Source organism: Anticarsia gemmatalis, chromosome 27, assembly GCF_050436995.1.
Source record: "Anticarsia gemmatalis isolate Benzon Research Colony breed Stoneville strain chromosome 27, ilAntGemm2 primary, whole genome shotgun sequence".
Taxonomy (NCBI): domain Eukaryota; kingdom Metazoa; phylum Arthropoda; class Insecta; order Lepidoptera; family Erebidae; genus Anticarsia; species Anticarsia gemmatalis.
The window spans coordinates 6,231,070-6,258,018 of NC_134771.1; the positions used below are offsets into that span (position 1 = coordinate 6,231,070).

At 34.3% G+C, this 26,949-nt stretch overlaps 1 protein-coding gene across 6 annotated transcripts; it reads right to left on the reverse strand.

Annotated features, from left to right (window-relative positions):
- Positions 1-437: 437 nt before the first annotated feature.
- qvr (glycosylphosphatidylinositol-anchored protein quiver) lies at positions 438-25,897 on the reverse strand. Of its 6 annotated transcripts, none has more exons than XM_076132192.1 (6): positions 25,708-25,897; positions 24,360-24,499; positions 17,474-17,533; positions 15,272-15,319; positions 9,458-9,604; positions 438-8,354 (listed from the first exon to the last, which is right to left on the reverse strand). In XM_076132192.1, the coding sequence occupies exons 2-6, from the start codon at positions 24,382-24,384 to the stop codon at positions 8,158-8,160; spliced, it is 477 nt and encodes a 158-aa protein (XP_075988307.1). In that variant the 5' UTR covers positions 24,385-24,499; positions 25,708-25,897; the 3' UTR covers positions 438-8,157. The 6 variants fall into 6 exon arrangements, with proteins under 6 accessions (XP_075988307.1, XP_075988305.1, XP_075988306.1 ...); XM_076132190.1 differs by having other exon boundaries at positions 24,360-24,531; XM_076132191.1 differs by having other exon boundaries at positions 24,360-24,531; positions 25,427-25,897.
- Between the last annotated feature and the right edge of the window lie 1,052 nt (positions 25,898-26,949).

Consider the following 26,949-nt stretch of genomic DNA (forward strand, 5'->3'; position numbering starts at 1 on the left):
TCTTCAATGGGATTTGAACCTGTGACACTCAAGCGCTTGGATGATAACCAAACGTGCAGTTACTGAACTTACCCTTAGTTTAGGTACTTATTTATAGTCAAAGTTACATTCACAGTGTTTCAATTCCGAATGAGAACGCTCTGGCAGAATTAACGCTGCCTAATCTGGGAGTCAAACCAGAGCCCTCAGGATTACAAATGATACAGTCATCGGTTTGGTAGACTGCTACTTTCACCTTAAATGACTGTCGAAATAATGATGAAGCAAAGGGCTTAAATATGTAGAAGAGACCCTGCTCTTTCCATCTTGGTAGGGTTAAACCCTTCAAAATGACTGAAACCACTTAAGAAAACTCATACCCAAGCATTAGACAATTAGACTTCTGAAAAAGTGTTCGACGATGTTAATCTGGGGTATCCAAATAAAAGTCATTTATATAACAATCTCTATAATTATGGCACTTTATTATTTGACAAGAAATAATAATATATACCATAGGTTTGAAGCTATAAAGAAAAAAACAAGATATTAGGAATTTTCGCTTATCAACGCCACAAGCATTATAGAAATATTCCACTGGAATCATTCCAACTATACTTCGAAACTTTACCGAAAATTCCAGATTAGATTCAAACCACAAGTTTACATAGAACCTTTGTATATAGAGGCTTTTATATAAAACAATGTTTATTTATATATAAGCCTGTATATAATATGGTAAACCATCGTACGCGATGTGAAAAAATCTGTCAAACGGGCCACGATTTTGACATTTGAAATGTTAAGTTAGCGACATAAGAAGTTTTGGAGTCAGTCAGTCCTAGATAAGTATTGGTTAGCCTATCCGGTAGATAAATTGACAGCAAATTTTGATCAACTGTCAAAATACCACCTGTTATGCTAACTGGTATTTATCTAGAACTGTTGAAACTGGGAATTTCGATTTTATTTATTATTATTGTACGGGAATTAACGCGTTCTTGCTTAATTTGCTGGACATTTCGGCATTGCACTATCTGAGGTCATATTACGACCACAGCTAGTGCAACCAGAATACAAGGTAAATATGCATAAAGAAGTAATTTTCGTATACAGTGACTATTTAAAGCGAAACTATTTTTTTTTTAATGACATGAATATCGTATAGTACCTGTAAAGGTAATTTAAATACACGTTACAAGTTTAGTATAATAATATAGTATTTTAGGTGCTTCTTTGCATAGATAATACACCATAAATTAATTAATATTTCAAAAAATTCTGATGAAGAATATGCAGTATTTTTTGCCAATTTACAAAACTACATAAAATGGGATTGTTTTATCCAAAACTAGTTTTGTTAAGCTTATTATATAGTCAAATAGCTTGATGAATACTTTAAATTCATTAGATTCCTTTGCCAAATCCTTTTGAAGTCGATGATCAGCCATGACAGTTTATAATAACCAATCATTGTTCTTCAAAAGAATACCCTTATTAAGTTGCTAACTTGACATTTCACGTACAATACACACCTTTCTCAACAATGGCCAATTTAAGCGATTAGCTGTTAGTAGTGAATTTATTAAAATCAAAGTGCAATAAGTTATTTCCCAAGTCAAACGATGCCCGCAAAATTACCCACCAACTAACGACATCTAGCGATTTTAAACGTAACTACTAGTTACAGTATTCGCCGGTAGACGGCGTTAGTTTCTATTTAAGTTGAGACAGTGTGATATATAAATTTTAATGGCTATATACTATTTTATTTATTGCTTAATTTGCTTGAAATTATTGTCTTATTTAGTTTCGCGAGCATCGTCCCACAGTTAGTATTAGTACATGCTGTCTATGCATTTGTCATAACAGGATCTTCGAAGCGTTTTGTTATTTGCATAGATATGTAAGTAATCTAATTGACAGTATGTTTTGAGGGTCTTTACAGATTCTATAATATGCGTGATATGCATAAAATTTAGAAAAATCGTGATGAAAGAAGAATATTATTCTATACGTGGTGGATTATATTTTTAAATGTCTTTTTGTGATAATCGCGTTTTGTCGTCTTTTGTACAAGTTGAGCAAACATCTAAATAGGTAGAGATTCTCGAACGTACTTTAATCACTATTGTGCGTTGAAAATTTCTTTACCTATGACACACATATGGTTGACTATCATATTTGAAATGTTTTAGGAGCGATCAGTAGAATCTTAAACGAATAGACTTTAAATAAAAATCGTATAGCAACAAAATACAAAAAAATATTAAAGTCATCGTTTATTATTATTTTTATATTTTGTTACTAGAACGCAATTTATTTGTATTCCCTAAAGAATCTATAGAGAAAAGTTGGGAGATAGTTTTTGGTAGAAAGGGGGACAATATGACTCATTCTCAAGAGCAGTTTTAACTGGTATTGCTATTACTATATAAGTAATTATATTAATATCTTATATTAGGCGATATAAACCCTGTATCAAGTGTTTTTCTTGAAGAATCTGAGGGTAGGGCAAACAGTTTTTCAGGAAATATGAAAGTTTTAAAGTCCGATATTTTAATGGACAGGAAATCTTTTCGAGAAGTCTTTGGGCTTCAGAAGTTTTGAATAAGTGTTAGATAACATATCTTTTAGATAAAATGACAGCAAGTGTATGAAAAAATGCTGTCAGAAATCTTCTAGATACGCTATCTAATACTTTTTCGGAGGTATTGACCGGGTTATGTCTAATGCCCGGTTTCTCACGCACATTTAGCGGTAGTTTATCTATTCAAACTGTCATTTTTATATGAGATAAAACGCTTTTGAATAGATAAACTACCGCTAAATGTACCTCAGAAACCGAGGGTTAATCACGTAGAAATTACTTTAAACTCGGGACTCAGTATGTAAACATTTTCAGGAGAGAGAGAGTTTAGATATTTTAAAGAGTTTAATTATTTTGTATCGCGATTGTTTAAATTAAAAATATAATCCAACACTACAATGCATTCTTAGTACTAGTTTAATTTAAATTAAAGCGATCAATCTTTAAACTTTAAATTTAATATTAACAGGTTTTTCTTTTTAATAAAAATTCTAATTCTTACGTTTTGTTTGACTGTTACGTTTACTTCGCGTATGAAAACTTTTTGGAGGGAAGGCTACTCATATCTATAACGCTCTGCAACGTAGCGACCTCTAGTGACAACTTTCTTGACATTTTTACATACATACATACATAATATCGCGTCTGTTATAACCGCGTTTCGTCTTTAACAATGTTAGTCCCATGTAATAGGGGGTAAGCCTATTGCCATATACCGGGCACGTTACCAAACTTCTTACTTTATGCGGCCAAATGTAGAGACGTCTTTCAACTTGAAGTACACCTTTAGTATTATGTCTTTGTTACTTTAATGTTTATCGGAGCGACGGATATAATTTAGAGGTTAACTTTTAGGTTTTTTGATAATTACCTCTCAGGGCCATGTTATAGAAAGGTTAAAATCTACTAAATATAGGCATATCTTTTGCTAAATAACGGATTATAAAGACAGTATACTTATAAAACACTGTTAGATCCAGTTATTATATTTTAAAAGATCTTTTTTATCTTTACGTGACTATCCGCCGGTTTCTGAGTACATTTAGCGGTAGTTTATCTATTCAATAGCGTTTTTTTATATGAGTGTTAACACTATTGGATACATAAACTACCGTTAAATGTACCTCAGAAACCGGGGGTGAGACACTTTGTACAGTTTTGTAACGAGTCTTTTAGGTAAAGTTGCAAATGTTTGTCACTAGAGGCGCTAGTTGTCACATCTACAATTGCTTTATCGTTCTTTAGTAAATATAACAGCCAAGTCCAAATAACCTTAACAGCATTCCGGTGATTGGGTGTAAGCCTGACTACAGTGCCATGCCGAGTCTTGTCCAATCGCCATCTTATATAAAATTAACATGCAATGATTTGCAGCATGACTGTGAAGACGCCCTTACCACGCCCAGTAAATACTGTTCAGGCTTTTTTTGTGTATTTTTTCTATATTTTCCCACTTAATTATTATTATGTTTTCGGTGTTTTATACTATTTGACTTTATTAAAGCATGCGATGTTCGAAAAAATATACGTAACAAAATAACCGGTGTGTATCAATTTAGTTTCAAAATATATCCGGTAGATGGCGCTTTTGTTACAACTAACGCCATCTAGTAGATACTTTTTGAAACTGTCGTATAAATAAGTTTTGCTATGTTTTGTAATGGACTTGTAAATATATTGTCCCTATTATAATTTGATATCTAGTTTTGATTTCTCAGTCAAATGGTATAAAATTCCCAAAGCGTTATTTTTTTGTATATTATATATTCTTTATACATGATAATCGTTTATTTTAATGATATATATAATATATCTAAGGTACTTATCCACCCAAACAATATCCACGTAGCATACACCTATGCGAGAAATATAAAAAAGAATTTTATTTTATTTTCTAAATAATAAATAACAATTTTAGGAAGTACAATATTTATGACGCTCTCCATTATATATACTTTGAATTATATTACATATTTATATCTATATGTTAATGCTTTGCACTCCACTTTAAAATACAGCCTAAGTTTTATTTTATTGTGATTTTGACAGTTAACACCGACTTAATTATGCGAAATTCCGACTTAAATTTGTGAGAATCCAACTCAAGTATGTAAAAATCCGACTTAAATTTGTGAGAATCCAACTCAAGTATGTAAAAATCCGACTTAAATTTGTGAAAATCCGACTTAATTTACTAAGTTTAATAAAATGTTAAAGGCAGCGGTAAAATGTTAAAAATAACAGATTTTTAAGCTTACTAACTAAAATTAAATTCGAAGAAGTTTTAAAGCAAAAGTTGATAAATATAAAGGCGGTAAAGATGACATTATTTTGTGATTTCTTATATTAAAGCTTCGTGTTTTAATGATAATATAAAGCTTAATAATGCGAGAATAATGTTGACAATGAGTATATTACCAAAATAAATTATAAAATTATTGAAAACTTATTATTATATCAATAGATGGCGCCACTTGTATTTCAGTACAGGGATGATATGGGACTCCGAGATAAAATTATCCGTAACCAGAACTGAAATAATGGTATTAATATATCCGAATCCGAGACTTCATATCCACGACATTTTTAATACTCTTTATATTTATCATTCCTTGAACAGTTGTTTAAGCAAATTATTTTTGACGTTAATGGACCTGTATCATAAGATGCACTATTTTTTAAATATTTTATTGTAAATACAAGTTAGGACACCTAGCGGTAATCGATGAAAGTTTTTATAATTGAAGTACAAGTAACGACATCTAGTTGTGTTTGATGGAAGTTGTACGTAATATAAGTGATTATTTGCATCTTTTACACTCAAAAATGATTCATAAGAAAGAGTGAGATGCATATATTCACTTATATTTAACGTTTGATAAATGGATTATTTTTACCAGTATTACGGCTTTTGGATAAATGTCGGTTAACCTACCCGGTGGATAGAGTGACAACAACACAGTGTCTAAAATTCACCAGATATGCTAATCGTCACTTATTCAGAAGATGTATAACTATGGTTTTAATGAAAAAATGGTCTTTTTTATTAAGAAGTCAGCCATCTTAATTTCACTGTCAAAATCACAAAAAATATTTTTTCTCTAAAATTACTAGTAACCTTTTATAACTAATCCTGTTCATTTTATTTATAATATATTGCACCCGTAACCATTTTATTCGATTACGACCAGCGGTGTGGGACATGGTTTTGTTTTCGCGCCAAAATTTTGACATGTCAGAATGTTAGGTTATAAAAATGCAACTAGCGATAATGGTTAAATGTGACTTCTAATACGCGCTTGGAAATTGGGAATAGACAATTTTTATGCATTTTGACGATGTTTTAAAACATTTTCGTTGTTAAAGAGCCCCCAAAACGACCCCAAAAATACCTAGCCTTGAGATAGTAAGTTCTTTATTTTTTTGTTAAAAGCTTTAACTCCCACACTAAACTGATAAGTCTTGTGTAAGATTTTCACAAATATACTAAACAAAAGACCTCCCCCGAGGATTTCACAACCCTACTCTCCTTTCAGGATCTTACCACCCCCCTTCCCCCATCATCCCCAAGCTCCAACCCTCCCTACGCATCTTATTACTGCCTAAATTCCCCCAGCAAGACTTTCCTGTTTAACCCAGACCCCCCCAACTTAAAACCATAATCTTAGATCCGCAATAAGAAATATTATCTCATCAAAATCCATAAAAACAATTGTATCCCAATTTATTCGTCTATCAGCTCGAGACCAGCGTACTGTGTCATGCAAAGCACAAACTTTGCAATAAAAAAAACACACCCAAATTCTGACATGACAAAACCGACTTTAATTTCTATTTCTAGCAAAATTATGCTGAAAAATATATTTTTGTACTAATAAATATAATTAATCCGTAACTAATTACTTTTACGCGATATCTAATAACTTTAAGCGCAATTCGCGTTCGCTTAAAGCCGCTTCAGGGTTCAAAGATCACATATTTCGCTCAATACAACCCTAAGCTTAAAAACCCGTATTACTACAATATTATTAAAACTTAATATTAACGATTAAATTGTAATTTGGTGTTAAATTTCATAAAATTATTTATTTTTCATTACTTTACTAATATTATAAAATTCCGCGACTAAATTCTAGCATACTTTTTTTACTATTTTTTTTTCATTATACTATTTTCACCCGCTGTTTAAGAAAATAATTGTAGTACTTAAATCAATTTGGTACCTTAAATAATTACGCTTGAAAATATACGTAGCCTCTGTAATATTACAAATTAAATAACATCCAAATTGTCTAATAAAAAAGACGAATTCTTAAAAAAATAACGACATTTTCACATCTCTATTTTTGTTTTGTGTAGTGATGTGACACTACTCTATCGATATAGTGATGCGATTTATAAATTAAATAACGTTATTAACACTAAACGAAATTATAAAACTGAATTGACATTTCGATATTTCTACGTCTCAGAAGACAATAAAAACACAACCGTTTTTCAACACTAATCTCGAAAACTGATATCACCAAACGGACACTTATCAATTACGTCTATATTTCGGCAGTACTCGCTAGTTCTTTTCATTTTTCAGCTTTTCGTTACTATCTACTAGTGCCCACTTCTATGTTAGGTGCAACTATGAGCAAATTTTATTGGTCGATAATTGGACCAATCAGAAGCGTTCGCAGGAGAAATTAGTAACTCGAAATTCCGTGTAGATGGCGTTAGTGTACGCGTGATATGTTAGTGGACTAACGCCATCTAGCGGCGACACTCGCTATATCGATTCCTAACGCGGCTATACTGAGCTGTATATACATGCTAAATTTAGGAAATTTATTAATTATTATTATAAGGAGCAAACTGCTGAACGTGAGAATGGTCTTAAGGAGTTCCCGTGCTTAGTTTCCACATCACAATGCTTAAAGCCTGAAGCTGGTTCTATTTTTTTAGTATTTTTTTTGTAAAAAAAACGCCCGTTTTTGACGGTTTTCTGGTTATTCGTGTTTTTAAGGAACCTAGAGGTTTATTTAAAGCTAGCTTCATGTGACTTGCTATGTAGTTTAATATTTACTTTAACGGATAGATAGACACTCCAGCTTTTTTCTAACTAGCCTAAAAAACATAAGCACACCAAAATATCTTCCCAGCGTCCATCGTCAAACCAATTTATATACCATGGGCTAAGCTTCTGAATTCCATTATCTACAATCATTACCAATTTCTCTATAACATCACTTGGCGTTAACTATCAACCAAATCAATTAATACTTCAAAAACCTTATGATATTTTAAACTCGAGTGTCCACCAATCCATTCAATATAAGTGCTATATGTATCTAAAATAACAATTAACCCTATCACCAGAAAACCGTCGCAACGACAATCTGAAACCGAAGCGGATCCGTGCTGAAAAAACTAAGCACTTGCTAATCTACAAACTACAATTGGACGAAAAATTTTAAACTCTTTAGCTAAAGTAGGGGCCCGAGAACACAATCGGTCGATTGTCGATACGGCACATCACTACACATTAATGTTGTTCTTTCACTATCGACAATCGTCCGCGGGGCAGCACTACGCCTACTTCACCTTAGACATGCGCATGCGACTAGTGATGCGACCAAGGCCAGTGCCGCGATGGGCGTATGCGCGCCATTGCACATGTCTTCCTCACAGAAACACATGTGGCCCGTGCCAGTACTTTCCATCATGCACACGTGGTCCACCATGAACAGGTTTATTTGTAGCTGCGATGTACACGTTCGACGGACTACCTCGTACGCTGGAATTAAAGAAAATAACAATTAAATAGTGCTGTACTAAGATTGAATTTTGAAAATCTGGGTTCAAACAATATTTTTTCATGTCATAATATGTTAGGGGCAAATAGCAAATAATTATTAAACAATCGCGGATTTCAAAGAGTAGGCCAGCTTTCAATCATGGCCAGTGCAGTCATGTAAAATTAACTATGTAATAGTAAAAAGGCGTTTGGGATTTACTTAATATCATTTGATGTCATGAAAACCTTTGTAAGATTTCCGACCAGTGAGAGCTCAGGCGCAAGACCGACGGTTTTACGTGCTTTTAGAGAAACAGAAAAACTCAGAAAATACTTTTTTTGTCCGACCCAGGATTCGACCCGAGACCGTGGCAGTCACATATACTACCGAATGCACCACAGAGGTAGGAATTTAAAATTTTCCAAAAAAAATTGGAACAAAACGGACAAAACAAATTTAATGAAACCTCTTTTCATTTCTTTCTTTCTTCTTTAATGAAGTTCACTTTTTAATTAAAATCAGTATAGCAATAGAAAAGCTTAGTAAATAGCTAGAAGACTGTTCATACAATTCCAATAGGTGGGCGTTAGTGTTTGTCAATCACGATATGCTTTTCCAGTGAAATGGTATTCGGCCTTAACCCTTGAACATTCTAGGAAAGTTTTACACTGCAACCACTTATAAAAGCAAATTCAAGTAAGGGCATTGTTTTTTAATCTATTGCATTTTACACAGTTTTATACGGATTCTATTTTTTACGTAGGCTCTACGCGAAATTATAGCCATTGCTGAATAGACTATATATTTGGCTAATTATCTTGGCAGTAAACTAACCTGTGGTTCATGTTTTTTGTAAAAAATGCAATCAAATACCAGTTCTACAGGCATTATTATAAAGGATTTTCACTGTTACTCTGCTCCTTTTGGTCGTAGCGTGATGATATATAGCCTATAGCCTTCCTCGATAAATGGGCTATCTAACACTGAAATAATTTTTCAAATCGGACCATAGTTCCTGAGATTAGCGCGTTCAAACAAACAAACAAACAAACTCTTCAGCTTTATAATATTAGTATAGATTAGTATAGATCATGGTACTTACGACTCTTAGAATATCGCACCATCTTCACGCAGCAGCCGTTACAAGTCTGCAGCGGGGGCTGGTCCCGTGGCAGCGCCGTGTAGTTGAAGGGGTCCTTGCAGCGCGGGTCCGTCCAGCTGTCGCATTCGTAGCAGTATATCGTGCGGGCTGTGGACGTAGCACACGATTAGCACGCCGTAGCACTTCGTAGCACCCTACTGTATCAAGAATACCACCTATCTTTGATGACCAGTAGAATTTGATGTCTAAAATGTACGTAAAATTTAGTACCTACGGCTCCCACTAGAGTCTGACGAATCTTTGAAACACTGATGAATTTTTCATATAAAATTTGTCGATAGTCGCCTTAGTCGATAGTATTAGCGAAGGTAGGTTTTCCAGGCCTACCAACCAACAAACAGTAACTAACAGAGAAAATAAAATGATGTTCAGCTAACAAAAAATATTTCTAAAACATCCCATTTAGAACCTTAAACGAATCATTATCTTAAAAATTCGACCCTAAATACGCCGAGCAAAATTAGCCGAATCAAATCCTTCAACGACTTTAGTGGGTATTTTTATCATCACTGAGATGGCAGCAGCGTAAGAACCTTAGCATAGCGTTGTCATAGACGCCTTCATAAACCTTTACCCTTAAGACTGGTGACCGTAGTTTCTTTCAAGCCATTTTACTTTAACCCAGTACATACATCATCATCATCAGTGTAGCTTTCTTCCAACTATGTTGGAGTCGATCAAGTCTCACCGGATGCAACTGAATAACAGTATGTTACATGGAGCAACTGCCTATCTGACCTCCACAACCCATTTACCTGGGTTATAACACGATACATTTCGGTAAGACTGGTTGTCGGACTTTCAAGCTTCTGACTTCTGGTAACAACTGTCAAAAATTTTGGAAAATGACTCTAATATTCTCGAATTGGTCACCAATACACAAAACAACCTCAGCAAGCGTAGCTTAACCGATCCGTGAGGCTGTTGTTACTTCTTCTTCTTCTTATCGTATTGTTAGTGATCAACCTAGTGTCAAAGTTGTTCAAGCCGCCCGAAGGCCTTTGACGTGGCTTAAGGACTGTTATCTAAATTGACAACCACTTTTTACGAACCCTCCGAAGCACGGAGAGGCCCAGTTCAAATATCACTATGCGGTCACCCATCTACGAAATTACCGCGCCAAGGTTTGCTTAACCCATAGATCGTTTAGCGACGGGGAGCGCAATTGGCTATGAGCGCCTCACTTCCTATATGATAAGATGTATGGAAGTGAATGAAGCAAGAGAAGTTTGTAAGGATCGTACCAAGTGGCGTTCTCTGGTCTCTGCCTTTAACCCAAGGAGAGTATAAAATCCATAGTTCTATTTATAGGGTGAACTAAAACAAAGGTCTGTTTGTCACGCGACGCCGCCCATGTCAAGGCTTATACAAACCTTGTGCCAATTGGAACCTGAATATATTATACAAATGATTGCTGTAATGGCTTTTTAAAACCTTGATTTTAATTCTATGACGTGATGAAAAGTCTAACAAAGAAAATTCTAACAACTTTTTAATATGGAAAGGTTGACGGTCGTACGTTGTAAGGTTCCTAAAGGAAACTATAATGCCCCCTAGTGGACACTAAAGCTTTTAGTAAGGGGTGGTAGGGGGTCCAGAGATAAATAATGATAAATGTATAAAATATTAATGTCCTCCTAGCCGATATTTGGCTACGGCAGCTAATTCCAATTAAACCTGACCAATTATTGGTCAGGTTTAATTGGAATTAGCTGCCGCAAAATACTGCACTATTATAGTGCAGTATTTTGTTTAGTGTCCAAGTGTGTGCATAATACACAGGTACACTCTATAATCCTTCACTCTCATAGTCTGGTGTGACGGATAACCGACACGACCAGTGACAGGTCAGGCGCAGGACCAACGACTTCACGTTTTCTCCGAGGCACGGAGGTCTACAACCTCAACTAACCTCGGGTAAACTCGGAGAAACTCTTAACAAAACCAACCTTTTGGGCCGACTTTTGGATTCGAACCCGAGACTTCTAAGCGGCAGTCACATACTCAACGCACCACACACACTATAACTCTTGTGAAAGTTCAAAAAATTCAAAATAATGACTATTAAAAGTCTTTAAAAATCTAGAATGTCTATCTTTTTCAGATACTGAAAATATCTAAATCGTAATCGGAAGTTACACAACAGTAACATCACTAGTATCGACACAGTTACATCACTAATCTGTCTAATTATTTGACAGTTGTAGGGCTGCCCCTCGTGTCTCGTAAACCAATTAGTTTTATCGACATTTCTCTAAATACTATGATCTCATTTAACCTTTTAGTAGATTATTGTGACATAATTCTATTTATTTAACGATTTAAATAAATAGCAAATGTTTCAAGAAATCAATAGCCACATTTACACACACACTCTATCGCGCAAGAAACAACAATCGCGCGTGAAAGAGCGTGCGTGTAAGGAGAAAGGAAAGAGCACGCGCCGCGCTCATCTGTCCGCGCCCGCGAAGAAAATCGCTCTCGAAGAGCGCGCTGCTTTCCCGCGCGTAATCCTGTACGATACTAAGAACGTGCGATACAGTGTGTGTGTAAAGGTGGCTAATGAATGCATATAAAACTCTTCCTTTACTGACTGACGGACAACACACAGCCGAAACAACTGAATGATTAAAGTTGAAATCTGCTTTGAAGATTCCTTAGAAAGTGTAGAGGAGCACTAAAAGAGGAGTTTGGAAATTTTTACGAAGGGAGTTTGTTGTCGAAGGTATACAAAATTCAGAATTTATATCATCAGTGACCCGCAGACTTATGCAGAGCTAACGGTGACCTATTTGATACAGCAATTTTTAATTTTAAAGAAAACTCCCTTACTAAGAATTGCTCTTGTGTCGCGGGGGCTTTTACAAACATACAAACAACGGACACAAAGTACAACCAGACTCGATACGCACAAATAATTGTTCCGTGTGGGACTTGAAACCACGTCCTCCCGGCGCAATGGTAGCGGCGTGGTGATCTAAACTACTATGCCAGGGAGGCGGCATCTTAGATATTGTAAGAGAAACAATTTAATACTCTCTTTTGTTCGCTCAGAACAGATACTCGTGCTCACACAAATATTTGTATTAAATGGTATTTGAAGCCATCAGGCGCTAATGTTATTGCGGCGAGGTGACCACGTTAACCACTGCGCCAAACGTGCAGTTAAGTACTTACATAGTGGGGAACCTTGGCATGCATCAATAATCTAAATTATAATTAATAGTTCTATGTAATGTACAAGTTAAAGCCTCTCTCTCTCTCTCTCTCTGCCTCCGTGGCGCAGTGGTTTAGGTCGCCACGCCGCTACTATTGCGTCGGGAGGCCGTGGGTTCAAGTCCCACACGGAATTATTATTTGTGCGATCCACAAATAGTAGTTTCGGGTCTGGTTGTGCTTTGCGTCCGTTGTTTGTATGTTAGTAAAAGTCCCCGCGACACAAGAGCAATTCTTAGTGCTAGAGTTGTCTTTTAAACAAAAGAAAAGGTTTTTTTTTGCAAAATTACTGTTTAAATCAGCCAAAACCGGGTCGGCCTTTTCACATTAAAACGTACAGTTGTCTTACCTCACAGTATAAAGCACTCATATAGTTAAAAAACTACAATCGCTATAAAACGTATATTTCATATTGTTTACGTATTCCTCGGACACTTTAATTCTCTGAAAGTATTCTTGTTGCCAAAATACACAATATAATGTATAGTAGATGTCGTAATAATTAATATTTGCGTTAATTTATGACAACGAAGCTTCCGGCGAGACTTGTTTGTTGCTCTGAAACTGCTTGACCGAATTTGATCGTGTTAATATGATTTTTTAGGTTTAATTTTAATATGTCAAGCCGATGTTAGGAACGATTTTCAACGTAGCCTCGAGTTCGATATTCGGGTTGTGACAACAAGTTGTTCGTAAGTCATGAAATTTTCTGATAGCCTTTTTCCCATAGCGGTAGGCAGAGCCCAAAGCCATTTGAAAGCCATATGGTACAATATGAAGCTTTAAAGTCTGACAACCAGTCTTATAGTAAAACTGTTTTTCATCCGGTGAGACTGGAAGCCGACTCCAACATAGTTGGAAGAAAAGCTAGACTAATATATTAATAAACAGACGCACGTCTCATTTTATAATAGATATAACGGAGGTTATGATGGAATTTTAAATGCGTCAGAAATAAACATCGTGACGGTATCTAAAATCGGATCAGAGTAAACTGGCGACAAACGTCTCAAATAAAATGACGACGGATTGAAACGATTCTACTGTAAAACTCAAATAATATTTAATGTAAATACATAGTTTCGGAAGGCAAGTTTAATTGTGGGTCCCGGCTGTCATCTCCGAACATCTTTGACAGTTTTTAACAGTAGTCAGAAGTTTAACAGTCTGACAACCAGTCTTACCGAAGGGTATCGTGTTATAACCCAGGTAACTGTGTTGTGGAAGTCTGATAGGCAGTCGCTCCATATAAATACTGGTATTTAGCTGTATCAGGTGAGTCTGTAAGCCGACTTCGACATAGTTTGGAAGAAATGCTAAGTTAAGCAAACCTTGGCGCGATCATTCTATAGATGTGTAACCGCATAGTTGTATTTGAACTGGGCGTCTCCGTGCTTCGGACGGCATGTTAAAAGTTGGTCCCAGTTGTTGTCGATTAAGATAACAGTCGTTTAGTCACGTCAAAGGGCTTCGGGCGGCTTGAACAACTTTGACACTAGGTTGACCACTAACCATACGATAAGAAGATGAGAAGCTGAGAAAATAATATTACGCCTGTCATATCCGAAAGTTTTGGCAGGGGAGCATGAGTTACACTCACGTTTCGACAATAACAATGTAAGTCACTTCCCATGTGATAGGAGCCTATTGCCATTTACCAGGCACGTTACCAAACTCCGGGCTACTATTAAAATGACGGACCTCCACAACCACAGTAATTTAAATATTTATCGATTTTCTTTAGCTCTCTATCAATACAAAAAGCTTTCTTGTCCTCTGCTAAGCTTTCACCTACCTGATTACATACTTAACCTTAACATTTTCTTCTTGGACTAAGTTATACATGGAAAAGAGACTGTGAGCCTAGTAAGGACTTAAATTAATTATATAATTTAGGGACTTGAATTAATTTCTTAATTGTGCTTAAGAAGTACCCAATAGTTCGAATTTAGTAGAATAATCATTTCATAAAAAGTCTTTACTAGGTTTACAGATTAAAAAATATAGTACATTTTTTACCTGTGGCTGACACCTGTCATTTGAAAATAAACGTCACTTTTGACAGCCAAATGACATGTGTCAAATAGAACATTTAACAGATTTGTACATAGTGCAAAAGCTTGGTTGGTATGCGAAATAACGGTCACGGCAAAGCGGAACATGCAACTAACATAGAGAAAATCACTACGAACAATAATTTTGATAAGAAACCTAATGAATAATTTAAATAAAAAAATAATTGCTTTAAAAAATAATTGATAGTGTTCAGAAATTAAATTAATTCAACAAAAAAGCAAGAAAAGTGACTTTTTCATGTTGTTTTATTCGAAAAATGTATCGCCTATGTACAGCCAACCCAGTCTACGATTATATGTCATTATTTTCCTCCATTTTGTTTCATATTCTCCCGTGAAAAGTTAATGTAAGCGTAAGCAACTGGCGTAGTGTAAAATGTAGCTTTTATCAGCTTTTTATTTTGTTATTTAAAAGCCTAAAAGCTCGTGATTTATTTGTTTATAATAATTAAAATGTACTTACTCTGGCATTCCGCCTGAACAAGTGGGCTGAGACTTAGTGCCCATAATGCTGAAAATCCATGCTTCAATTAGTAAAAAAGAAAAAATCATGAAAATAAAAAAAGAAAAAACTACACAGGGAACTAGACAGAAGAGGTTATACAGTAAGAAAGTATCCTGCAAATAACTGTACGAAAATAAAAGTTTCTACTACGTATCATAGACTGGTTGGCGGGAAAACAGAAAAAAAATCAAAATGTCAAACTGACGTTTAAGTTTTTAACGATTCACATAACCTAATTTTGAAATTTTGTTGTGTTATTTTATTCTAAGTCAGTTATTCACAGGATATAAATGTTTGAGTGTATTTTTTAGATATTATTTGTCAAGTATTGTTAATACTTTTCGTCTATGAAGACTAATAGTTATTACATGCAATTATTGCATTCCTTGTAACATTGAACACGCATTCCTGTGGGCACTCAAACAATACATTTATCGAGATGCCAAAATATCGACTTTGTTACAACACTATAACTGTCATGTTAACGTGTCACATCACTAGCGTCTTTTTTAATACCTCGTAGCATTTTGATTTTATTTCAGTTCAATATCTAATTTTATATCATGTTTAAATAAAAAAATCCAGAATTATAAAATGATTTTATGCAAGAAACTGGTAAATTTTATGAAAATTTTAATATTTTTCCTTGCCTGGGTTTATCAATTTGCATGTTATATATTTTTAGAGAATATTTCGTGTATAGTAAATAGATTACTGTACAAAATATAATAATGTTTTTCAGTATTTTTCAGTAAAGAAAATTACCTAAACTACAACCTACTTTATTATTTCATTGTATAAATATAACGATCTATAACATGGATACAATTTAGAAACCTAATTTACGCCTAAAACTATACCTTTAAAACCCAACAAGATTCTTACAAATGCTTCACATTTGAATCATCACTTCTTACAATACCTATCGTTCCACTAAAACGACGTATCTATTCACCAAGCTGTCTTCTTTTGTGTAGTCTTACACTAAGATTATAGGAATGAGTTCAATAGTTTGACACTGAAGACATTTTCAAAACCAGCGCGTTATCTATATAGGTATATAACTCAATCCTAAACATCTCTTTTGAAACTAAATAAAGAAATCTATATTACCAATTAACGCCCCTAGCTTTAACTATTAACACAGGATACTTTTTATCACGAAAGTGCCTTGTCGCGGGGTGACTAGTAATCTACCTACATATTCTTTTTTTTTTTTTAATTCGGATTTCCGTAGGTTCAATACTCAAACACAGCTGTATAGCGGTTTATTCTATCTATAGTTATCCTCTAAGTTAATTCTATCGATATTTACAATAAACAAAAGCACAGCACTACAAAGTCCCGGATGACGTCACGACAGCTCCATGGCTGTCAAAGTTCTTACAAGTGACATGAATAACATTTCCTGATGCTATTGTGTTATACAACAAGGCTTGCTTTGAAAATTGTGCATTTTTTTTGTATGAATAGTATTTTTAATTATCGTCCTTGTACATGCATACTAAATACTTATTTTTAATCAAAAGTGTGTCTTAGTTACGTTTTAAGGGATAAACCGCTGATATTTTCATAATATTTCGCAGGGAGATAGTTAAAGACGTATTTAAATATAACCCCTCCTTTTACAATAAAAATATGGCGTAAACGATAAAACTTTGCGTTTACTTGTCAACTAATTGTGTAATAAAAATAACACAGTGATCTTTTAAAATAAAATAATGTAGATATAGATAGAATGTAGATATTTAAATAACTCTTTTGCCATTTCATAATATACTAATCTTTAGAAGTACCTACATTATTTACTAAACTAATTTTAAAAGTATCATAAAATATTTTTTATCAATGCCAGCTTCAAAAGACGTAATTGTAATATTAATTCCAAAAACGTTAGATTTATTTTTGCCCTACCAGCCTTAACACATTGACGTAATTATTTAAAAAGTATATCATAAGAACCTAACCAATAATTACTACACAAATTTTAAAAGTTTTTCAAATTATTTTTTATCCTAGCAACCCTACCACAATGTCATAACACTAGTGATGTGACACAAATGATACTTGTCGATATCGATATTTCCACAGCTCGCACCACGACACAGACTACCGGTACTGTATACACAACAACGACACGACGAGACGACTTCATATTACCCGTCCGGATGCAGGAGTTAGTCTTCACTTGGTCGACCCCAAACCACGACATGAGAAGAACTGGAAAAATATTATTCAATGTTAATTTAAACTATATGTGCACTAAAAATAGTATTTTTGATGAAATTTCGGTCATTTTGGTAGTATAAATTTTCGCCTCCTAGGCTTGCACACATTGTCATATTCGGTTGGCAGTGTTGGCACGTTCGATTCGGCAATATTTTTCAAACAACAAAACCGACTTCATTCACTAGTTCGGCTTGTGCCGATCGGCCTCAACTACACATATTTTTGCCGTCCGGCCAGGCCGGTGAATGCCGGACCAAATATGTTTGCAGTATTGCATAGGATAATATTTTGTCTCAAGAAACCTTTTCACACGGACGAAGTCGCGGGCAGAAGCTAGTTTTATAATATTATGCAGTTGTATTACGACGAAAAACGCAGTCATACACTACATCCTAATTAATAAAAGGACATTTTAATTGACATTGATAGAATTCGATACGTTTTTTCCTTTAATTTGATACATGAGAATGATGAGTATTGAAAATATTCTAATTAGTGCGTGAGACAGATAATCCTCTATAAACAAAAAAAAATTAATTGCTAAATGTGTTGCATATTGCAAATCTTGAAAGTAAATGAACCGATTTTGCTAATTATTATTTTGACGTTTTCAAATACTTGTTAAAGTTTATGAAAAAATGCATATTTGACTTTGACTTTAATTTTTTCATTATTCTTTAAAGTACAAGAATGGTTCTTACGGTGAGAAAATTAAGAAAAAATGCAAACAAAAATAAGAAATTAAAAATTTAATGTACTTAGTTTGCATAGACAGCTAGTACGAATATAAAATTCTTCCGTTACTGACTGACTGATGGACAACGCACAGCCGAAACTACTGAGCGTAGAAACCTGAAATTTTGCTATGAAGATTCCTTAGCAAGCGTAGAGGAGCACTAAGAGAGGATTTTTTGGAAATTCATTTTAATTTTTCTGACCCTTATTTTATTCCAGAAGGAGACACTTGCCCAGCAGAGTGAAGGGTAAAATTTATTTGTACGTATTTATTATTTATTCCAACCCTTGCGTGGTGGACTCAAGGCCTAACCTCTCATTCCCTGAGGAGACCCGTATCCAGTGAGACAGTAATGGGTAAAATTTATTTTTCAGTGTATTTCCTTAAAATTTGCTCTTTTTTCTATCGGTAGATGGCATTCATCTGTAGTTTTTACTTTCTATAATAATAATTTTCTATAAAGATATAATAGTAGGTATCCATAATACTATAAATGCGAATGTTTGTAAGTATGAAAGGATGTCTATTTTTTATAAAAGAAGAGAAAAATATTGGACGGATTTTAATAAAAATTTGTACCCTGATAGCTTATAACCTGGATTCAACCATACGATATGTTTTAACCTGGGAAATCGATTCATGTGTATGGTCTCCGGGTAGAAGCTAGTCATATTATAAATGCGAAAGTAAGCATGTGTGGATGGATGTTTGTTACTCAATCTCGCCAAAAATTCTGACCGGACTTTGATAAAACTTGGTAGACAGATAGTTTATAAGCTAGATTAACACATAATAATTATGATTCTTTCTACTCCTAAATTTTCATTAAGAGCATAACCACGGTTAGAATCTGACTGAAAAAATTTACACGAATTTTGATTTTCTCGCCGATAGATGTCGTTACAAGACCGTCTGTATAACGCGTAATATTAATAAATAATCACCTGCAATTTGGCTCGGACATCTATTTATTCGCTTATGACGTGCGAACCTTGTATCAAAGCAGTTTGAGGACGGCGCCCACGTGCCACGCGGGAAATAGATTGATCAACTCATTGGGTGTCTGGAGATAGTCTGGGTGATATTGTGACACGATGTAGCACGATTATTGAACAATTCAATTCACGATCAATGTTGCGTCAAAATGTCACAAATCTATCCTAGAAATTTTCATTGTTAATCCTATTAATATTATAGATGCCAAAGTTTGTAAAGATATTTTTTTAAAAGACTTCTTCCGCTCTAAGCATTGCTCTTATGTCGCGGGGACTTTTACAAACATAAAAACAACGGATACAAAGTACAACAAGACCCGAAACAATTATTTATGGATCGCACAAAAACTGTTCCGTGTGGGAATCGAACCCATGACCAGTCATTTTTAAGAAAGTTACATCAGTAATTTGTACCCTGGACTAACACATGACATTTAAAATCCCGGGGGATCTATTCTGTAGGTTTCATATTTCCGCTAGGAATACAATTAGTTCATTAACCAAGTCAGTGTAAGTAAAAAAAAAAGAAACATATTTAGGACTGAATTTTTTTCAGGCTACCCTTCGCGACATATTTCTTGCCATATTTTATACATAAATATCAGCCTAGCTTTTCTTCCAACCATGTTAGAGTCAGCTTCCAGTCTCACCGGATACAGCTGAATACCAATGTTTTACATGGAGCGACTGTCTATCTGACCTCCACAACACAGTTACCTGGGTTATAACACGATACTTGCTAAGACTGGTTTTCAGACTTTCAAGCAAACTCACATACTTTCTCAAACACAAAACGGAAATCATAAAATTAGTAATCAAAACATGACGCCATTAAAAATCTTTTGTTTTTTCGAATTTATTTCCACAGATGTTTATAGATAGTTACAAAGTTTTACGCTTGGTTATAAACTATGTCGTAAAAAATTTACGGTTCAGTTGTGAACCGAAATGTGGTGTTTAGTGTTGTATAATAATAGCTGTCTGGGAGGTCCCGTTTGATAGTGAGGGGTGAAGATATGAGGAGCATGTGATGATTGTAATAAAGGCTATGGCGTAGCATTTACGTTAGTATGCGACTGCCGTGCAAGAGATCTCGGGTTCGAATACAGGGTCAGACCAAAAAGTCTTTATTGAGTTACTAGCTGACCCGCGCAACTTCGCTTGCGTCACATAAGAGAGAATGGTTGAAATTTTCCCCGTTTTTGTAACATTTTTTACTGGTACTCTGCTCCTATTGGTAGTAGCGTGATGATATATAGCCTATAGCCTTCCTCGATAAATGGGCTATCTACCACTGAAAGAATTTTTCAAATCGAACCAGTAATTCCTGAGATTAGCGCGTTCAAACAAACAAGCAAACAAGAGTTTTCAGAGATCGCTTAAAGTTAGGAAGTTAAGGTCGTATACCTCCGTGCCTCGAAAAGCAAGTAAAGCCGTCGGTCCTGCGCCTGACCTTTCATTTAATCAGCCTTTCCACAGGACTATAAGGAGTGAAGGAATAGAGAGTGTACCTGTGTATTGTGCACACACTTGGACACTATAAACAAAGTCCTGCAACGTTGGCTGGTTTCTATGAAACAAAAATAACTTAAGATTTAGATATTTGAAATTATGAGCATTTGTAGTGCAGTGGTTAAAAATTACCACGCAACTATTACTTCATTAAAGATCGTGGGTTCATTCTCAAAATGGTATTTTTTCAACATTATTTACCCCCGGTTTCTGGGTACATTTAGCGATCGTTTATCTATTCAATAGCGTTTTTTATATAAGCTTAAACGCTATCGAATAGATAAACTACCGCTAAATGTACCTTAGAAACCGGGGGTTAGTCCTTCATAAAATAGTAGTTTAAAGTTGAATTGTTTTTCCTTACAATATCTAAGATAGTATTCACAAAGTTCTTTTTTAAAAGACAGATTATAGTATAATCTATGCAGTAGTGCAAGAATTAACATATAAATATATGTATGTATGTATGTATGTATGTTTGTTTCGTTGGCAGATAAAGATGTCCCAATTTCGGCGCTTGTCCTAATTTTTAAGCGTCCCTTGAAACGTCTTCCAGTAGCCAAATGCTCCAGTTCTTTTACATACATACATACATACATATGTATATTACGGAAATGTATAAAATATCTGTCTGTGTATCCATTTCCTTGACAACTAACTTGTTTATAACTCCCTATTATGTGTTAAAAATGAAATAAAAGAGATTATTTTGTTAATAATAAATAAAAAAATATAGTAAGGTCAATTTGGGTAACTTTGAATCATTTGGGTAACATTGAAAGTGGGAATTTGAACTAGTTTCGATTTTTTTTTTCATATGAAACCAACACAATTGATAAAGGTTTATTTTAGTTTTGGAAACTTTTATCAATTGTGTTGGTTTCAAATGAAAAAATAATCGAAACGAGTTCAAATTCCCACTGTCAATGTTACCCAAATGAGTCAAAGTTACCCAAATTGACTGTATGGTTATAGTGTTAAGTCTGTTGAAGTTGTGTTGATGTAGTTATTTTGAGTTACTACACTATTGTATAATATTATTAGTGCGATATGTAGTTATGTATATTAATATTTGTCCATTTTGTCCTATTATACCCTTGACATTGTGAAGCGCTGGGTTATTTTTAGATGTGTACGTTTTCATTTTTAAGAATAGACAATTTATTTTTAGTTCATAGTAAGAAAGTCTTATTAAATTAAATTAATATAAAGAAATAATGAGGCGCCCATAGCCAGTTGCGCTCACCGGTCGGTAAACGATCTGTGGGTTAAGCAACCATTGGCGCGGTCATTCCATAGATGAGTGACCGCATAGTGGTATTTCAATGGGGCGTCTGCGTGCTTCGGAGGGCACGTTAAAAGTCGGTCCCGGTTGTTATCTACTAAGATAACAGTCGTTAAGCCACGTCAAAGGCCTCTCGGGCGGCTTAAACAACTTTGACACTAGGTTGACCACTAACCATACGACAAACAAACAAAACAATATTTAATTATCTCCTTAAATCTTTGTGTGATGAGCGACGAGTATTTGTTCTAAGCCTGGATGTTAATGTATCTATATAAGTATGTATTTAGACGTATATAAGTATGTTTATCAGTTATTTGGTTAGCATAGTACAAGCTCTGCTTAGTTTGGAATCAAAATGACCGTGTGCGAGTTGTCCAATATTATTTATTACATGGGACAAAATAATAAAGTGTGTATTTCTTACACCTTTGGGTATAAGAGACGGGATGTTATAAATAAATCATCTACTAAGTTTTGCTTTGCAGGTAAGTTAGTTAGCCAAATAATGCATGATTGCGCTGATTCCCACGTCGTGTTAGATATTAACTAGATTTTGGGCTAATTTTAGAACAAGTCACTTATGAAGTTATACGACAAAGGTGTCGCTAAACATCTTCAACAATTTCACTACACCAATGATTTCTAGGTAGAGGAGTTCGTGGCTTAGTTAACAACAGCCGCACTGATCAATCTCTGAGGTTAAGCTGCGGTTGCCGAGGTTGTCCTGTGGATGGGTGACCATCTTATATGAATTGAGTTTATGATTATTTCGGAACGCACGTTAAATTGTGACTGTAATTTTTTTGAAGATCTTTGTCAGTCGTTAACAATAGTCAGAAGCTTGAAAGTCTGACAACCAGTCTTACCGAGGGGTATCGTGTTATAACCTAGGATGTGGAGGTTCGATAGGCAGTCGCTGAATGCAAAATAGATATTCAGAGAGCTGCATCTGGTGAGACGGGAAGCCGACTCCAACATAGTTGGAAGAAAAGCTAGACTCATAGACTGATTGATCGTACGCAATAAAGATCAAAAACAATTTTTAGAAGACTAGGTAAATATACATAATTCAAAGGTGATTGACTGACATAGCTATCTATCAACGCAGAGCCCAAACCACTGGACGGATCGAGCTGAAATTTGACATGCAGGTACATGTTATGACGTAGACATCTGCTAAGAATAGATTTTGATCAATTCTACCCCCAAGGAGATAAAATAAGGGTTGAAAGTTTGCATAAAAATTCTGTTCTAAGTCACAAACCGGACGAAGTCGCGGGCAAAAGCTTTCTATATTACTAGGTATATAGAAAACTGTCTGTCCTTTTAGATGTATTTAAAAATAGCGTGAGAATGTTTACAAACAGTGTTGAAAGAGTTATTTCTGTTGGTTCATTGTTCTTTCTATTTCCGTCGCGTCGTGGACGCGCTTGTGAAGTAACATTTAGGTTAGGTCAACCTAAGCGCAAGGCTTTTGGGGTTACCTCTGATAAAACTTGAAATAGGTATATTATATGTTCGGGTTTTATATCACGCCTGTTATAGTTGTAGATGTGAGCAGAGTTTTATGAACTATCTACTAATGCTCTGGTATATTTAGCGGTAGTTTATCTATCCAATAGCGTTTTTTATATGAGTTTTAACGCTATTGAATAGATAAATTACCGCTAAATGTACCTCAGAAACCGTGGGTTAGTTGGACCTTAATATAAATTTAACCCATTACTGTCCCACTGCTGGGCAAGGGTCTCCTCCCGTAATGAGGGAGGGGTTAGGCCTTAAGTCCACCACGCTGGCCGAGTGCGGGTTGGGGACTTTGCATGCCCTCAATAAATGTATTAAACAAATTTTAGGCATGCAAGGTTTCCTCACGATGTTTTCCTTCACCGTTGGAGCATGTGATAATTACACATTGATGTGATAGACACTGGTGGGCAAGGGCCTCCTCCTCCCTCCTAACGTAAGCATGAGATATTAGGTCGGGGAAAAAGTCTTTTCGCATTATAGTATGTATGAACTTGTAATAAAATCTCTTTGGCTTCAACAATCACAAATGAGTACACGGTTCATTAGGTTTCTTTCAGTGAGCTCGTGAAGTACCCAAATATCGAGTTTTTTTGTGTAGAGACAAGATTTTATTACAAGTTCTTACATACTATAATGCGAAAAGACTTTTTCCACGACCTAATATTTAACCCATTACTGTCCCACTGCTGGGCAAGGGCCTCCTCCCTCTTAACGTATGCATGAGATATGCATTAAAAGTAAATAAAATAATATATTCACCTGGAACAGGAAATATCCAGCGCATTTTTTCAACTTTTCGTCGCCTTTTCTTCTTTCTTCTTAATTCAGCTTTTTATATCCATATCCACTTTATTTATATCTTAAATATTAATTATTCTGTTTAACTTATTTTGTACTAACTAAGGGTGGATGATAAAATATCTGTGTCAAACTAAAATAAAATAAATCGTATTATTTAAAATCTATGCTGATATTCAAAACCCTTATTGATTTTAATTTTAAAGCATTATTTTATTAATAAAAATAACGCTTTTTGTAGCATAGATATAAATAATACGAAAAAGAGACGCTAAATTGATAATAATTTTGCATTGAGTGTTGATTGGTGTAATTTTTTAACTGTCATAATTTTAGCGACAAAGGAAACTGATATAAACAGCATTATTCGTATATACTTAATCATATTATTAGTAATATGAACAGATTAATAAAATAGCCTTTTAAAGGTCTATGTGTTAAAATTTAACTGTTTAGAAGAAGGTAGGTAGGTATTAGCGTTCATGAAACAAAAGAATTCGTGTAAAAAAGTACACTACAGTCCTTTATTATGCAGGATGTCACGCAAATAGTCTGATTTGTACGCATTGCTGTGACGTAATGTACATACAACGCAACTTTGTAACAATTTACAATTATTTTGAACACTTTTTAGTATAAAACTCTGAATAAATAATACTTTCTGCAAAAACGATTTGAAAATTCCGCTAAATGTATTAGCGCCATCTGTCGAACTTTCACAGAAACACTAAGACGTTTGATTTGCGTATTTTTTTGTTTTTATTTTCTTTTATTTAACAGATACTAATCACTGTTTATCTAATATAGAATTAATTATTGAGTCAAATAAAGGTGTGGAAATCTTATAAATGTGCTGTCTATGAGTTATATTGAGGTATTCTTCCTCGAAATTATATTCATAACCTTTTGGTCATTAAGAATGGTGTATTCTAATAATATTTCGAAAAATGAAAGATAAATATAAAGTGTGGTTTTTGTCGCATCGTTATGGTTGTGACATTTGTGTGTGAAACCTGAAAAAATCTTACTAGATCACGCGGCACAATGCGCGGACATTATTGATTTTACGAACAGCTACATTCCATACTCGGATTATTATTTATCAAAAACACTTTCATTTTAACATTTATTTGAACACATTAACACTTTTTTATTATACTGCAGTCATTGGAAGAATGCACGGTTATGTCGCAGCCACAAATTAAAAAAAATAAGTAAACAGACTAAAAATAAATTAGGTTTTTCATAAAGTCTTGTAATTTTTGTGTTGAAATTTAATAAAAAATAATTATTTAACAATTTTACCTACCAAATATCATTATGATAAGCGTAATTTGTAAAAAACAATCACTATTCACTGTTACCTATTAACCGTATGTTATAAATATGGTTTAAACATAATTAATTGTTTGGTTTTTGGTATTTTTCCCGTTTTTATAACGTTATTCGTGGCTAGGTTTCATTTTAAGAGGGACTCGCCGTCCACACAGCGCGCGGCCGACATACCTACTGATAGGGATGCCAGACTACGGACAAAGTTACGCAATACGCGAGGTAGAAATACATTGAACTGCTTCTAATGTTATTCTTAATGTCAATTCGCTTTTTGTCAAATGTCGGCCTAGTTTTTCTAATCTATTGTCTGGATTAGCGTGAGTAGGAGAATAATGAAAGAATACGCTACACTTTCAGTTTAGCTGTGTTCATTAACATAGAATTTTTGAAAAACGTACGTGACCTTGGGAGTTAAAAGTAATTTTCGCAAAGTCTATAAATAGATAAAACTAATTATTTTTGGAAATTGGGAAAATAATATTATCATATATTCATTAAAAGGACCACTGTTTCATACTTCTTAACAGCAATTTTAAAATGATTTTATCACCGTAAAATAGTCCGTGATGGTGAAAAAGTATAGTCAAAAATTACTAAATGGTATTTTATATTAATTCTCTAGTTTTTTAAAGTTAGAAAAGCCACATAAACCATTATTTTACAAACTATACAATACGTATAGAAAGTTTTACCCCAAAACAGTGGTATATTTTATATACTGGCTACACAGTCACTTCGGCATTGGCCCTGCGCTACCGCTATGCGGAAAATGGGAAACGCTTAGTTATTTATTGCATAAAATTAAATATATTTTGGCAAAATTATCTAATTTTGACATAAATATATAATAAAATATTAATATTGTAGATAAGAATTCATTAAACTGGTTTTAGTTAATTATTTTTCAGAGTATGCGATCTAGACATTCAAAAAACCTAGGAGATTCTTTCGGGAGTCATACTTAGTTTTTGTTACGAAATGTTTTAACAGTACCATATTTTTTGGATAATTTTATGTATTTTATTTTAAAAATACATATATTTTTACTTTTATCTGGTTTTGAAACAAAACAAACGGCATTTGTTTCCATTAACATATTTTTTTTCACACATTATTTCGTAAGTAATTAAGAATGGAAAATAATTATGGATTAAAATAAAATAAAACCATTTAATTTAAAAATTGTTATCATTCTGCTTCTCCCCAGAAAATTTTA